The sequence below is a fragment of the Daphnia pulicaria genome, chromosome 1, assembly GCF_021234035.1.
Source record: "Daphnia pulicaria isolate SC F1-1A chromosome 1, SC_F0-13Bv2, whole genome shotgun sequence".
Lineage (NCBI taxonomy): Eukaryota > Metazoa > Arthropoda > Branchiopoda > Diplostraca > Daphniidae > Daphnia > Daphnia pulicaria.
Window position 1 is genome coordinate 21,014,156 of NC_060913.1, and position 15,022 is coordinate 21,029,177.

The following is a 15,022-nucleotide window of genomic DNA, read 5'->3' on the forward strand; positions in this document are numbered from 1 at the left end:
CTGATTCAAAATCGTTAAAAATCGTTCCATTGACAGATTTTCAAAACTTAGGGGAAAGGGTAAGGAAAACGACAAAAGAGCTCGGGCCCAAATTTTCTTTGGCTTTAGTTAAAAATTTTCAATCAAAAATGGATATTACCTCAAAGTTTTCCACTTCAAAATTTGTCGAAATTTCTAATGCCTATGGGGGCGACAGTGCAAGTGTGTAGTAAAAAGTACAAATTTTGAAGTGGAAAACTTTGAGGTATAGGGATGGGTTCTCTGAGTTGATTTTATTGTAAATCATTCTGTATATTCGTAAAAAATGAAGAATTCTGCATCTTTTGGCACCAAGAAAAAGATTTTATCTTGATTTTTAGTATTTTTTGTAAATTTTTTAAAACGCCGTATTTAACACGGCGTATATGGGGGAAAATGGGTGTACCTAATAACGTGAACGATACCGTAGCGCCATGGGGGTTACTCCTACAACAATTTTGTGCGTTTAAAAAATGTAGATCATCATTAGATCTACTCAGGAAAAAAAGAAAAAAAATCTAGCCCAAACCATTCGGGTAGTATTTGCACTTTTTCTAAGACACGTAGTGCCATAAGAATGCACTGAAAAAAGGGGGGTGTACCTAATAGTTTGGTGGGTACTGTATGGAAAATGGTTTCATTTTTAGAAAATAAAATAAAACATTATACCAAGGGTACGCATGGGGGAATTTGCAGCAGCAAGAAAATATCCCACTTGCGGGCGTGCTGTAAATCATTTCGGAAGATTGAAAAAGGGTAGCTTTTTATTATCTGAATTACTTTTTTGCTTAATTACTAAACTTACTGCTTCTACTGCTTAATTCATTAAACAATAATGAATGTTCATCAAAGCCATTCAAATTTGAAGCACATGTTTACTGATACATTCATCCCCATTTCTCATTTAAAAATTTTTAATTACAAATTTCTATACGATCCCACAAACCAATTTTGTACGTTTTTTATCACTTACTTAAAACGTTAATAGAAATAGTGCTCATTTTAAAAATTTAGAATTAAATTTGTTCTAGGCATAAATGATAAAATAACTTTAATTCATTCGAACACTTAAAAATTGATTCATGGTGGATTGGTGCCGAATCGGTAAAAAGACGGTGCCGAATCGTCACTAGATATTGCCGAAAGTTTTTTTTACAAGTCAGTGCCGAATCGTCCGGACACCAATTTTGTTACCAGTTTTCTTTCTCTCTCATGCCTAGGAACTGTCAAAATGGTAAATTCACGATTTTAAGGTATATTTATCATATTAAGTAACTTAGTTTATTTTCTTCAGTAACCTGCTTTTTTCCCATCAAAATGCCCCCATTTTTTTTGTAAAATATCAATTATGGGGTATGCCTTGGTCAGTTCGCTAAGTTGTTTCCTGCATTTTACATTCTGTCCACAGGAAGTTTGCAGCCATTCAATTTTATTAACCATTATTCTATTATTATTGATCCAGGGAACCTTTTTTCTGAAGAAATTACCAGTATTATTGTTGTCAGTGGGATTTTCTTCATTGTAAACTATGAAGGCTGGAATGAGAACATGTAAGTTTTTTTTAATGGAATTGCTTCCATTGTATTTCAATTAATTTAAATATGTTCTTTGTAGGTTCCTGTGTTAAACAACCTCATACACACTCAGATTCAGTTATATATTCTTATTTCTTAGTTTAGTTAAAATTTTCCTTTGCTCTGAAGCGAAGGGTAAAATGGAGTTTTGTTAATTTAAACTTAAATTTTAATTGTTTTAATGGGATCAAAATTAATTATTATGTTTTATTTCATAATTTTCTTTGAAAACAGTCTAAATTTTGCAAATTAAATTTTTTTGTAAAAACTATAAATTTTTTAAATTTTGATACGGTTTTAGTACTTAAACGCAGACGCATCTTTCTTTTCTTGTTTGCATTTTCCAGTTCGGCTGTCCCCACTGTCAACTGTAATCTACTGCGTTTTTTATTTTAGATTCTAATTGGATTTTAATAATTCTAGAGTGCTATTGAATTCGTTTAATTGGAAATATGGGACGTAAAGGTTGGGAATTAAGAAGCGAAGAACAAAAGCTCGGGTTAAGAAGTACAATGATAGTAGAAGAAAAGGTTTGTTTTTTAGACAATTGAAATATTTCAAATGTTAAATTTGCCTTTTTTAAGGAATGAAATATTTCGGACTATTTGATAGAGGTTTGAATAACTCAGAAGACGGTTCTAAACAGAAAAGTTCTGAAATTGTTGTAGCTCGAAGTACGAAGCGAAAGAGAGATGGTAAACTTGATTGTTTTATTCTTTGTATGACTTATTCGAAAACTACTTTATTGTTCTACTTTTATTGTTTTTAGAAAGTTGTTCTCGGTTCCCAGATATCCATGATCAACCAGCTGATTCATTTGATGTTCAACCAGATTTCAACCAAACTGTACCCCGTAAGAGCAGTTTTTAAATGTTTGTAGTATTATTATATTAATTTCTTTTCATGGCCATAGAATTCTTGCAAAGAGCTCTTGAAAGTTTTTCTCTCTTAGAACAAAAGCCCTCTCTCGACTACGGCGAAGCGCATAGCTGGCCATGCCAAGTATTGAAATTTGTTATAAAAAGACTAGTAATCTTGTGCCAGTTGTAAGGTAACGTAACGGAAACATAAGAATTTGGTGCATGAATCATTCACCAAGGCAACGTGAATTCGTGTTTTTCGTAAACAATTTGGACTTTTACTTTTCCCGTCGTTCCAAATTACTTCGAAAATAAACCTAGGCCCAACTTATCCTAGCTCCTCTCGCGGTACCGGGGGTGCCCCTCCGGGGCCCCCACCCCCGCAGGTTCGAGTCCCGCTGGAGGTATCCTCTCTACATCCGCTCAGCTGCCGATTGCATCGGCAAAGTCAGTGGCATTTATTTTTTACAGATTGGACGATGTTGCAATTCAGGAGTTGCTTAATTTTATTCGTTTTGTTTCAGAATGATTGAGTGCCTCCCCCTTCATTTGACGAATTGCCAGTCAATCTCATTGTCTCCTTGTCGTTCTCCTTTTGCCAGTTAATTTTCTTTGTGCTTAAGGGGAGAGCCCAACGAAAGCGAACTATTTATAAAAATTCAAAGAGGCCCTATCTCTCCGTCACAGAATCAGAAAAGAGCGGGTTATTAAAAAAACACCGTCACCCTTCATATACTTTGCCTAGCTCAAACAAAGATGAGTGAAATTTACACATTGCCTGCTTGTTATTTATAATTTAGTTGGCCGACTCCCGTTTCTATTATTTCATGAACATTTTCCTCTTGGCCTTAGCCACAAAGTTCATTTTTTAAAAATGTCGTTTTCACTTCAGAGCTGTCGTAAATTTGAAAAATTTACAAATTTCCGTACTTGCTTCGCAAATTTTTCTCCCCTGTTGACATCTGGCCCGTCAATCTAATTGATGCCTTGTTAATTTTCTTCTTGCTAGACCTTTTTCGTTTTTGATCACTTTTTTAATTTTAATTTGCGAAGATTTTTTTATTTGCAATTGGTTTGATTGATGTTTTATTTTGATTCAGAGTGATTTAAATTTTCCCCCCTAATGACATCTTGCCTGTCAAACTCATTGTTGCCTTGTTGCCAGTTAATTTTCTTCTTGCTAGACAATTTTCGTTTTTTGATTACTTTTTTCTTTTTAAGTTGTAAAGATTTTTTTTATTTGCAATTTATTTGAATTGCGTGATATCTTGATTAGCCTGTTCATTTCTTGTCCGTAGTTTATTTATTACCCAATATTCGTTGCCTGCCCGTCGATTCGTCGCCTGATATTCTGTCTGCCCCTCGCTTAATTTTGTTAGAACTATTCGTCTTTTCCCTGAAAGCTTGGTCTGTTTTAGTCGCGGATGCGTATTACAACAGTTTAATTTAAGACTGGTATTATTGTCTTTTGATAAATTACCCGTCACTCACGTTTTTCCGAGTAGCAATTCAATTGCATTGTGTTTGACCGTGAATCAAATTCGTTTTCTTCTGTTTTTTTCCTTCTAATACGATAATTCTCGTGTCTATATAATTAATTTTAAGATTGATATTGTTGTCTTTTGACCCGTCACTCACTGTCTTCTATTTTTTATCCGTTAATTCTCGGATATTTATTATTAATTTTAGGCAACTAAATGTTTCGCGTTATAGTAGACATAGTAGCATTTTCTTTCTCCTTGATAACGGACCTATTCTCCCTTTTAATTCTAAGTTCCAAAAGGATTTATAAATTAAACAGTGGTTCAATCCAAACATTTTTTTTTGTTTGAAAAAGCGATTGAACTAAAAATTTTCTCCCACCCTTTAAATACTTTGCAGTAGCTCCAACCGTGGTGAGTGAAATTCACATACTGCCGTCTCGTTATTTATAAGTTAGTAAGCCGATTTTAATCATTTTTTTTGTGTGAACACATTTGCCTTAGTGTTAAATATGAAGTTCATATTTTTCAAACACTATTTTCGCTTTACAGCTATCGTAAGTAAAGAAAACGAACGAATTTCCGTGTTTCCTTCCCCATATTTTTTCCCTCAGCTCGATCCCCTCTTCAGCGACTCAGCCTCTCCTGCTGCAACTCGAGGATTCTCCCTTGAGGGTAAAGAACCCAAAACAAGTAGAAACCTCGGCGACCAATCAGCGAGTGAGCACACGGAAAACTCTTCCTCCCAAACGACGACTTGTATTATAGTATAGGATAATTTTATTTTAATGATTTCGTTTTTCGTTACAGATCCTACATTTTTATCATTGGAGAGATGGATCAGTTGGAACTTTAGGAGAAGAACAGGAACAAGTCTTTTCTACATTTTAAAAACTCTATAGTAATTCAAAAAAAACAATGGGAGCAGCAAGTATGGAGTGGTTTTTATTGTTTATACAAGATTCCTTCGGTAACGTCCTTCGGTAATTTTTTTAAACGTTAAAGAGACAGAAAAACAAGGTTATAGTAGATTAATACATACTATAACGTTTGGAAAATTCTGTTTCCCTTTATTATCTTCCATAATTGATTCTTTATAACTAATTGAAAAATAATCTGTAATATTATGAGTGTTGCGAATTATGAATGGCGGAGGATTCGCCCCGCCACCCCACGTCGCACTTCATGTTTAGATTAAGTTATAGCAATATTTATTACTATAGTAACATGGAATTAGAAAAATTATTAGTTACATATTAACTACAAAGAAATGGATGTGCTCTTATAGCAGTTAGATTAAACCAACGCTGAAAAAATCTTTATAATTAAGGCATATAACCTAAGTGTTTTACGACCGGTTCCGAAATCGATACCGATGGTAGCGTCGCTAGCGATATTACCATTGCTTTACTTCGACTTTTGTTACATTATTTGGTGTACTCACCAACCGGGCCACGCATTCCCTTATATAAAAATATCAATGTTGGTCTAATGGTTAGCAACTCGGGCTGCCACTCGTATTGTTTAGGGTTCGAATCTCAATCTCGAAAAATATATTTGTAATTTTTGAAAAATTACACTTAAAAAGCTTTCGGAGATAAATGGAAGTGGAAGATCGGTGGTAACTCTTCACTACCACCAGAAGATCTTGATGACTGTGAAGAGGACAAGGGAAGAAGAGAGAGATGACCCAGAGCTTCAAAATGAGTATAATCAAACATTTTTAAATGTTCCTCAACTTCTTGGTTGATGACTAACTGTTAAAAAAAGGAGAAATAGAAATTTTACTTGATCAAAAAATTTATTAAAATCAAGACAAAAAACAGTAAACAAAAAGAGGTGATAATAAAACAAAAAATTTAAAAAAGTAATAATGGGAAAATACAAAGTAAAAAGAAGAATAAAGACGAAATCGAAATCGAACATAAAAACAAAATCAAATAATAAATACTCTCCACTCCCGTAGCAGAAAACTTGTCTTGCTAGGGAAGATCCAAACTTTTTTTTTGTTTTTGTTTACACTGCTGAGCATGCACTGACAGTTGGAAGGTTACGCAAAAAAAGCGAATTCACTGCCTAGGATTCGGCAACCAGCTAGGTAACAAATACGCAAATTAAATTTTTAAAACAGTAATGAAAACAAATGAAAAACCCGTTACGCCATGTATCAAATTTTGACAGAATTATGTACAAAATTTGGTGACGATTGGTCATTCAGGGAAGAAACGTATAAAGGAACACTAAATGGACATTAAACCCTCTGAATTTCACTACTAGCTACTACTACCCTACCCCCTATACCCCACACCCTATATTGTTAAGGACCTTCGTATATAAATATACCTCAGGGATTATTGATATCTGACAGTTGAAATTATTAATTAGACAGACGAGATTTTTTAACCGGAGCAATGTTTTATTGGAACGGCAGAAAATAAAAAGGAATGACTCGTACTCTCTCTAGACACTAGACACAATACAAATTAAATTGTCTGAATTACTTGTAATTCAAGCTTCGTTGGAAGAAGAGGCCCGTGTTGCACGAGGTAACTGAAAAGTATGAAGCTATATAATGCTTATTTTTTTCCCTTTCTAAAACTTCTTTGAATTTAGAGAGAGAGAACCCAGCTAGCCACGAATTTCCCAATTCATGACCTGGTCGTGACCTGGCAATGAAATTGCTCCCGGCTATTTTGGGCACTTTATGGTATTGATTTGGTAGTAAAGATATTTGGCTATTGTGGCCAATTAGCTCCCAATGGTTGCTAAATGGTACTTGATTAAAATTATTATCCCACTTGTGACCAATGGGCTCCCAAAGGTTGCTAAATGGTACTTGATTAAAAATATTATCCCACTTGTGACCAATGGGCTCCCAAAGGTTACTAAATGGTACTTGATTAAAAATATTAGCCCATTGTGACCAATTTGCTCCAAAATGTTGCTAATTTTTACATAAAAAATATACTGCAATGTAACGATGAAAGTCACGAAACGCTTTATTTTTTACCATCATATTTAATCATGTTTTTTTTTACCAGCTGCATTATTTCCCCGTTAAGAACTTAAGTTTCTTAAATAAACATGATAAATGAAAACATAAACTTATTTTTATTATTATAATTTACTTATTCCTAATTTATTTTTAGTAAACACGCTACGCACTTCTGTACGTTAATAAAAAAAATGTGCTACAACTGTTAATGTGTATGACAGTTATTAGTTTAAATTAATATATATTTTAAATGGTCCCCTAATATCTTATATATAAAAATCCAACTGTAAAGGCGTAAAACACCCCATAAAAGTAGAAGAAGAATTTTTATATGTACGTTAAGATAAAACCTTACTAATGTGTGTTATGCACTTATGCTATGCCCTTTCTAAACAGTCGATAAAGTAACAAAGTAGTTAAATAAAATTATGCTTAAATTTCTATAACTTCAGTGGCGTAGTTGTACAGCACCAGCCTTCCACTCAGACGATCCGGGTTCGAATCCCGAAATAGTCCCAGCTTCTTTCCAAGTAAAATGATGGATAAATGATAAATTTGAAAGAAAGGTTTAGAAAGAATAATAGGTGGTGTAACCCTGAATTATTTATAGTTTGGAAAATTATTCTGGTCGTGACCAGGGAAGCTTATGGGCGGTAATATGGAATAAAAAGGGCACGCCCAAGTCATTCCCACTGGTTGTGACCTGGGGAAAAAAAACGTGACCAGGTAGCAACCTGGTCACAACTTGTGCTAGCTGGGAAGATTGTTTGTGAAACACCACGAATGCTTCTCCAGTTTTCGTTCTTAGCTGCTCGAATTTCACCTTTAATCGTCCATTCTTTTCTCTCGAGTCCCCCCGTTTCGTCGTCTGCCTCTTGGCGTTGCCAGATTTTACCCTTTATTTTTACCTTTCCGGCCAGCGCCAGCGATGGGCCGATGGCACGGTAGATTTCTTATAAGCTTGCATGGTCTGCGGATGGTCTGATTCACAGTTAAATTAAGGGTGTCGCCAACCGAGGCCAGGAGGGCCGCTCTTGCTACGGTCATCAAAGGAGTTCAATCGAATAAGGCAAACACTTCCTAAGCTGTTGATGAATCAGATACACACCACCCTCTTGCTAATTGACCGCAGTCGACGCAATATTTTCCAAGACCTGAACGTCTTTGGAGTCATTTAAGAATCGAAATCAGATGCGGGTTCACCACACAACGTTAATATGGGATCAAAGACAGCAGTGCTACTGTAAAAAACGGTGGCCGTCAAAATGGCCCGCTCCCAAATAAATGCTGCCGCAATGGAATCACTCGTCAGTGAATGGAGAATTTTTACTCATCTGGGATCGCATTTAAATGTGGTAAACTTGCTGCGAGCCTGCACTAGATTAACAATATTAAAGGCAAACCACCAAAATATTATCCTTGTCCAACAAGAAATTAATGCAACTTTTAGGTGAGCTTTTAATAATTGTCGAGTATTGGGCCTACCGTCGATACGGAAACCAGCAGACATACTTGTCGAAACATTTAAACAGCTTCATTGTTCTGCTAGACGATTTCGGAATTATGAAAACCGACAGTGTGTCTGCCGTTGGTCCGACTGTGGCTGAACGACAAAATGCCATCAGGAAACTAACATGAAACTTGCCGCTTAATTGCTCCGAATTCTATACGACTGCTGTACGACGATCTGAGAGTTGATTAGGAATTCGACGGAAGCAATAGATGTGAAGCTACTTAAACTGTAATAAGTATCGACGACGAACAGAAGGTCCGTACAGTTACCAACAGGCAACATGTACTGCTGCGGAGTTGCCGTTGGTCCGACTGTTAATGAACGGCCCAATAAAACGCTATAAAATCACGAAACTAACACTGCCGTTTAGTTACGTATGCGAAAGAAAGTAGCTGCTCCGAATGCGTTTGACGAAGAGTCGGAAGCACACATAATTATGTCGTGACGGTCTGAAAATGATAAATTGGTAGGCAGAAACGATAATCTGGTTCGTCCATCAGCCCAACTATTCCACTTTGCTAGCAGGTCTGCTGGTAAAGGGTAGTCCCACCCGCGAGGGAGAGTGTAACGAGCTACGAGATAAACGATATAAAATTAAATTCGAGTTGTTCGAAGTCGACAAATAAAAATTGCGTTTGAGTTTGTTAAAATCAATTTGGTTAACGTTCGAATTCGACATAAAAATTTCGAACGAATCTACGTTATTGCTGAATTGCAACGATACGAACATTGCAACGATAGCCTATACATGGAGTTCGAAATATGTGTTCGAGTTTTTTCGAGACTTCGGCGACTAGTGCGTTTATGCGTTCAAAAAACTGACTTTCTCGTTTCGGATCCGATGGGTCGTTCGAGTTTGACATGAAACATGCGTTCGAGTTGTAGGTTGTAGGTAATCGTTCGATGTGTTCGAATTCGAAATCAAATTGCGTTCGACGAAATTGACATAAAATTTCGTTCGAGTTCGAAACAAAATTGTTTTCCAGTTCATATTGAAATCATATTCGAGGTGCGTCCGAGTTCGAAATAAAGTCTTGTTCAAGTTCAAGACAAAATTATGTTCGAGGTGTTCGAGTGCGAAGAAAAATCTTGTTCGAGTTCAACGTGTTCTAAACTTCGAATTCGAAATAAAATTGCGTTGAAGTTCGACACAAATTGGGAATACATTCGTCGTTTCGAGATTAAAAAAGACTAAATATAAGTTAGTTCGATTAAGGAGTCAATTGTGTTCGAATTCAAAAGAAAAATCGTGTTTGAACAAGTTCGATTTAACTGCGTTCGAGTTCGACATAAAATTTTGGTTGGGGCTGTGTTCGAGTTCGAAATAAAATGTTGTTCAAGGTTGGCAGAAGAGGGAAGAGTGTGTTCGAGTTTGACATTAGAGTGTGTTCGACGAGTTGTTCGAGTTTGTAACAAAATTACGTTCGTATTCGAAAAAAGTTATTGCAATAATAGTTAATAGGGTTCGAGTTGGACAACTGCGTTCGAGTTTTGACATAAAATGGGTTTCGATGACCTATGCTTGTATGCTACTTACTGTGAGAAGAAAATGGCCACTTAGACATCGCGATGGGAGAACATTTTTGTACATCGGCTAACCTGAAATATTCGTCAAATTGGGTTTCGGCACCATGTGAAACACCACGAATGCTTCTCCAGTTTTCGTTCTTAGCTGCTCGAATTTCACCTTTACTCGTCCATTCTTTTCTCTCGAGTCCCCCCGTTTCGTCGTCTGCCTCTTGGCGTTGCCAGATTTTACCCTTTATTTTTACCTTTGGCGCCGGTGCGCCACATTGTTGCTATAACTACTTCATTTTAGTTTCGTTCAAGGATAACTTCAAATTAGTTGATTGTTGGATGCTGTAAAAACGAAACGCAGAACAGGTTCTTCAATGCAAACTAGAAATGTCGCAATTCATCACAACAATCAGTGAAGATATTTTGTCGATGAATTAACATGAAATAACAAATTACAACTCGACGGATGAATTTTCTTTTTCTGTAAGCAACTGCCTAATGAATATTTCTGTATTTCAACAATCTGAAATAGTCATTAAAATGCAAAGTGAAACGTCTCGAAATATATTGCCAGACTCGCTCGCCTTAAAACAATACTTTTATGAAGAAAATTTAGATGATGATGATTTGGTTTTCAAAGATGATTGTATGGATGATTATACTGTTGGTGATGGTAGGCCTATTGTCAAAGATGATTTATGTGATGAAATTGAATGTTCTTCGGACGATGAATTTTAAATACATCAGATGATTCGTGTTTTGATTGAACAATCATTCACAGTATTATTAAAAGTTTGAAAAGACAAATTTAAAGCCTACCTTTTTAAATGTTGGTTATAGATGTTATTCCAAGGAAAAAGTAGTAGACATGCCAAAAAGTCGTGCGCAGTTTACGCCGATGCGCACCACAGCGGTCGATAGCAGAACTAAGATTGTTATTACGCTTGACACCAAATGTAGGCCCAATCCTTTGTTCGCGAACCGCCTGCTTGTCGAACAAAGGATTGGGCCTACATTTGGTGTCAAGCGTAATAACACTCTTAGTCATAAAAAGTTTTTCTAATAAACTAAAAAACTTAAAAATTAGAGGCTTTCGCCATAAAATTAACAAGATGATGCCCGATTGATTGTAAAAAGGCCAATTAAAAGCGATATACAGCTTTCTAATTATTGATTGGCAAAAAAGTCCTTTTTTTTACTTTCCGATTTCTCAAATATAGCATTAGTACAGGAATTCAACGCCGCGACGACGAGGCGCGAAATCTCTTTCGTAATTAAGACAATTGTTTTGCCGGCTTTCAGGCCGGCATGGCCAAAAACGAAATTTTTTGGAATTTCTTTAAAAAAATTCAATCGTTAATATCTCGGCTTCTGAGCCGAGTATTAAAAAAGGTGAAATGTGATTGTTTAAAGAGGTTGGCTATCCCATCATTTTAAACTAATCAGAATATTTTTAGGTGCAGCAGTTGACGAGAAACGGCTGTATAAAAACAAAAACAACAAAATCAAAATTTCGGCTACCCCCCACCCACAGCTTTTCTTAGATATCTCCAAAAAGAAAAAAGCTAGGCGATTGCATTTCACCAATCGACTAAGCGAAAAAAATTTAACATAAAAGCCACCTATTTGTTAATTTTTTAAACCCTAGCAATGATTTTCGTAAAATCCCTCAAAACGGTCTGTTTGAGTGGCGGATGGCTTGTTAAAACCAGGTGATAATTTTGTCTTTTTGGATACACTATATCTAACAATTTGCCTAAATTTGTTTACAACGATATTTCAGTAGAAACTGCCAAGTCGATTTAATTCAATATGGCAACCAAGCCAAGAGTAAGGGAATTTAGATCAAAACGAAAGCCAGTAGCAGACGGTGAGACGACGCGTCTTGCTCACTCACGATGCCAGACTGCATGGTGAAGAGCTCTACCAACTCTTTCCTTCTTCTAAATGTTCTAGCATAGAAAGACTTGAGGAGCTCATATGTTGAGTGCTCATAACAAGTCTTGCTACTCTTTTGGCAACTTCTTCTTTAATCTTCTTCTTCTTCTTTCATAAACTATTGTTATTCGTTAACAAACTATTAAACACCTGACGACGAAAAAATCGTCATCAGGCACTCGTTTGTTGACAAATGTCATCATTGTACACAGATCTAGTGTCTTGTGATTTTTCTCACGGACTTTATACAAGCTTTTCATGAATATAAACATCTTTCCACAGAAAACTAATTTTTAGTCTATAGTGTCTGGTTTTTCAGCAATGAATACTAGTCTTTGAAACTACTAGAAAATTATACGGAAGATCTAAACTTACTTGTAAGACTCGAGGTGAATTGCGGCATTTCCAATTCTTTGTGACCAAACATTCCGTCGTGGGACACTTTTCGATTGACAAGTGTCATCATCGAAAGAAGATCCATTTTACGCTGACTAAAGACATCACACAAGTGTTGCAAGAATGCAGAAACGGGAGAACCTATTTATTATTTCATTTAATTTTAATTTAACATCTTTCCATGGAATAAAGTAGGTTTAAAACTGGGAAAACAGAAAAATGAAATACATACCATTTTGACAATCACGTCCATAAGCTTTATATCCTGGTGTTGTGGACCAAGAAACAAAGAATTCCGAATCATTTGGAACCATCTCCATTCTAATAACATCTTTGGAACTCGACAAAAATTTGAGAGTGGGAACATGGGCTGAGAAAATTTTACCTTTACTTTGCTTTACTTTACTAATCGTAATACGTATCAAGTCTTTACTTTTTCCAAATTTGGATTGACACAGAATAAAGTTATAAAAATTATAAGTTTCCGTTATTTAAGGGTTGAGATGAAAGTAGAAGTTAAACACTCACCGATAAACGCGATGAATACTCTGATCATCGTGCGAGGGATTCCACGCTGCATTGTAAAATTATGACACGATTCGCTAAGTTTGTAGTCATTTGATAAAACGTGCTGGCACCACAAAAGTTCAGGGGTGGCATCCGCAGGTGCAGCCGGGGAGACAAAGACAGAGAAGGCATCTTGGCCCCTGCGGAGGGGGTGCTGAAAAAAACAAATTATTTTAAAAAAATTTAATTTTAAGAAAAAAAGTAAAAGAAACTTACTTTTGTCTACTTCCATATCTTCCGCCTTTTTATCTGGCGAAAGATAATTTTTCATCCGATAACAGCGAATGCAGAATGGGCGGCCACCAAAATTGTAAGCTGTACAATTTCGACACATCCAATCACGTCCAGCGCCGCCGCCGCCACCACCTCCACTTCCGTGAGCGCCGCCGCCACCACCTCTACTTCCGTGAGCGCCGCCTGATGGACCCCCGAAGCCTCCTCCGGAAGAGCCTCTGGATACACCGCCCCCAGAAGAACCTCCTCCGGAAGAGCCTCCAGTATTTCCCCCTACAAAATTAAAATTAAATATAAATATTGAAAAAAAATGTAATGAAAATTTAATTATTACCTCTGCGTTCCGCACCTCCGCTTCCTCCACCACGGCTTCCTCCAGCTCCGCTACGACCACCTCGGTGGCTTCCTCCACCCCCTCTTCCTTGATTGCGACTCTCGGCCGACATACGGAAATTTGACATTGTCAACTCGACAGGGTTATACCTTCACAAAAATAAAAACAAATGATACTACACTCATACATTCAATCATACACTACAACATATATCGTAATGCCCTGGGAAAGATGCACAGAATAGTTGAGTTTAACCAGCACGATAAGACCTCAAACCTTTCTTTTGAAATAACCTTTGACAACTACTGACTTTTGAACTTTCTTTTGACTTCTTGATAATGACTAACTTTCTTGACATTTACTTTATTTTGAACTTTCTTTCAACAACTGAAGATGGACCACCGAACCTTCCTCTGGAAGAGCCTCTGAATCCACCGCCCCCAGAAGAACCTCCTCCGGAAGAGCCTCCAGCTTTTCCAACTCTTCGTTCCGCACCTCCGCTTCCTCCACCACGGCTTCCTCCAGCTCCGCTGTGACCACCTCGGTGGCTTCCTCCACCCCCGCTCCCTTGATTGTAGCTCCCAGCCAACATCCGGAAATTCGACATTCACAATTAGTCAACTCGACAGGGTTACACGAGAAATAACTGAAGAGAGAAAAAAATCAGGTCTCTGCGGTACGAGTTCTGTAAAATATACTAATTTGGATTCACAATCACACCAGGACCTCAAATTTTTTCCGAATTATTAATCATGATGTCTTCAGCAACTTCCCGACAAGAGTTTGCCCAGTCAATAGGTCTACCTTGAGCTAAGTAAAAAAAACAAAAACAAAAACACTTCACAAACACACAAAAAAATTCCAAATCTTTTTCAATTAATTTTAGAGGAAGTTCGTTCCACCAAAAATAAGTTAAAGTAAGAATTTCGAATATAGTGAGATGGGAATGACGGAACAAAGAATTCTTCCGGATTGTATACTTTTTTCCACAAATCTTAATTTTTACCTTACTGCCGTCTACGCCTATTTTTTGTTACACTTAAACAAACACCCATCAATAATCATTGAAGAGGGAACATAAAAAAATGCTCGATACTTATTTCAATAAACTTACACTAATTATGAATAATTAATAATGTTAGTAGCCCAGAAAAATTTACACAAATTGAAGACACATTATTAACGATGAATCAAATATCAACCAGGTATTTGTTTAAATAAATTGGATTTCTTCATTCACTACTTTGAATGTGTGGTATTTCGTCACCACCTGGCATAACTTGATTACTTGATGACTCCACGTCACACATTTTTCCCTCTCCTCTTCAATTAGCTGATGGTTTATAGTCTCTATATATGTCTAATTTCAAAACTTTGCTGCGTTTTTCTATAATAAAGCTGAGTCCAACTGAGGTATTCGTTATTCACGCTTTAACCAATTCGTGAGACTCTATGTAACAGGGTGACTATTTGTAATCTCTCTCCCCACGGCTATTGAGTGGGCAAAGTGTTTCATTCTCCTTGATCAAATATTTAGAACGTGAGCATTTCTAAACTATTAATAATATAAGTAGTTTGAGTTTCCATCAAACGC

At 36.5% G+C, this 15,022-nt stretch overlaps 1 protein-coding gene and 1 long non-coding RNA gene across 2 annotated transcripts; both read right to left on the reverse strand.

Annotated features, from left to right (window-relative positions):
• Nucleotides 1-976: 976 nt before the first annotated feature.
• LOC124321134 lies at nucleotides 977-3,901 on the reverse strand. The gene is made up of 3 exons (XR_006914156.1): nucleotides 3,659-3,901; nucleotides 1,486-1,492; nucleotides 977-986 (listed from the first exon to the last, which is right to left on the reverse strand). It is a non-coding gene; the product is annotated as an uncharacterized LOC124321134 (long non-coding RNA).
• Nucleotides 3,902-12,940: 9,039 nt separating this feature from the next.
• Nucleotides 12,941-14,035, reverse strand: LOC124350993 (glycine-rich protein DOT1-like). The gene is made up of 4 exons (XM_046801769.1): nucleotides 13,791-14,035; nucleotides 13,429-13,577; nucleotides 13,077-13,367; nucleotides 12,941-13,014 (listed from the first exon to the last, which is right to left on the reverse strand). Exons 1-4 carry the CDS (start codon nucleotides 14,033-14,035, stop codon nucleotides 12,941-12,943), a joined length of 759 nt encoding a protein of 252 aa, XP_046657725.1.
• Between the last annotated feature and the right edge of the window lie 987 nt (nucleotides 14,036-15,022).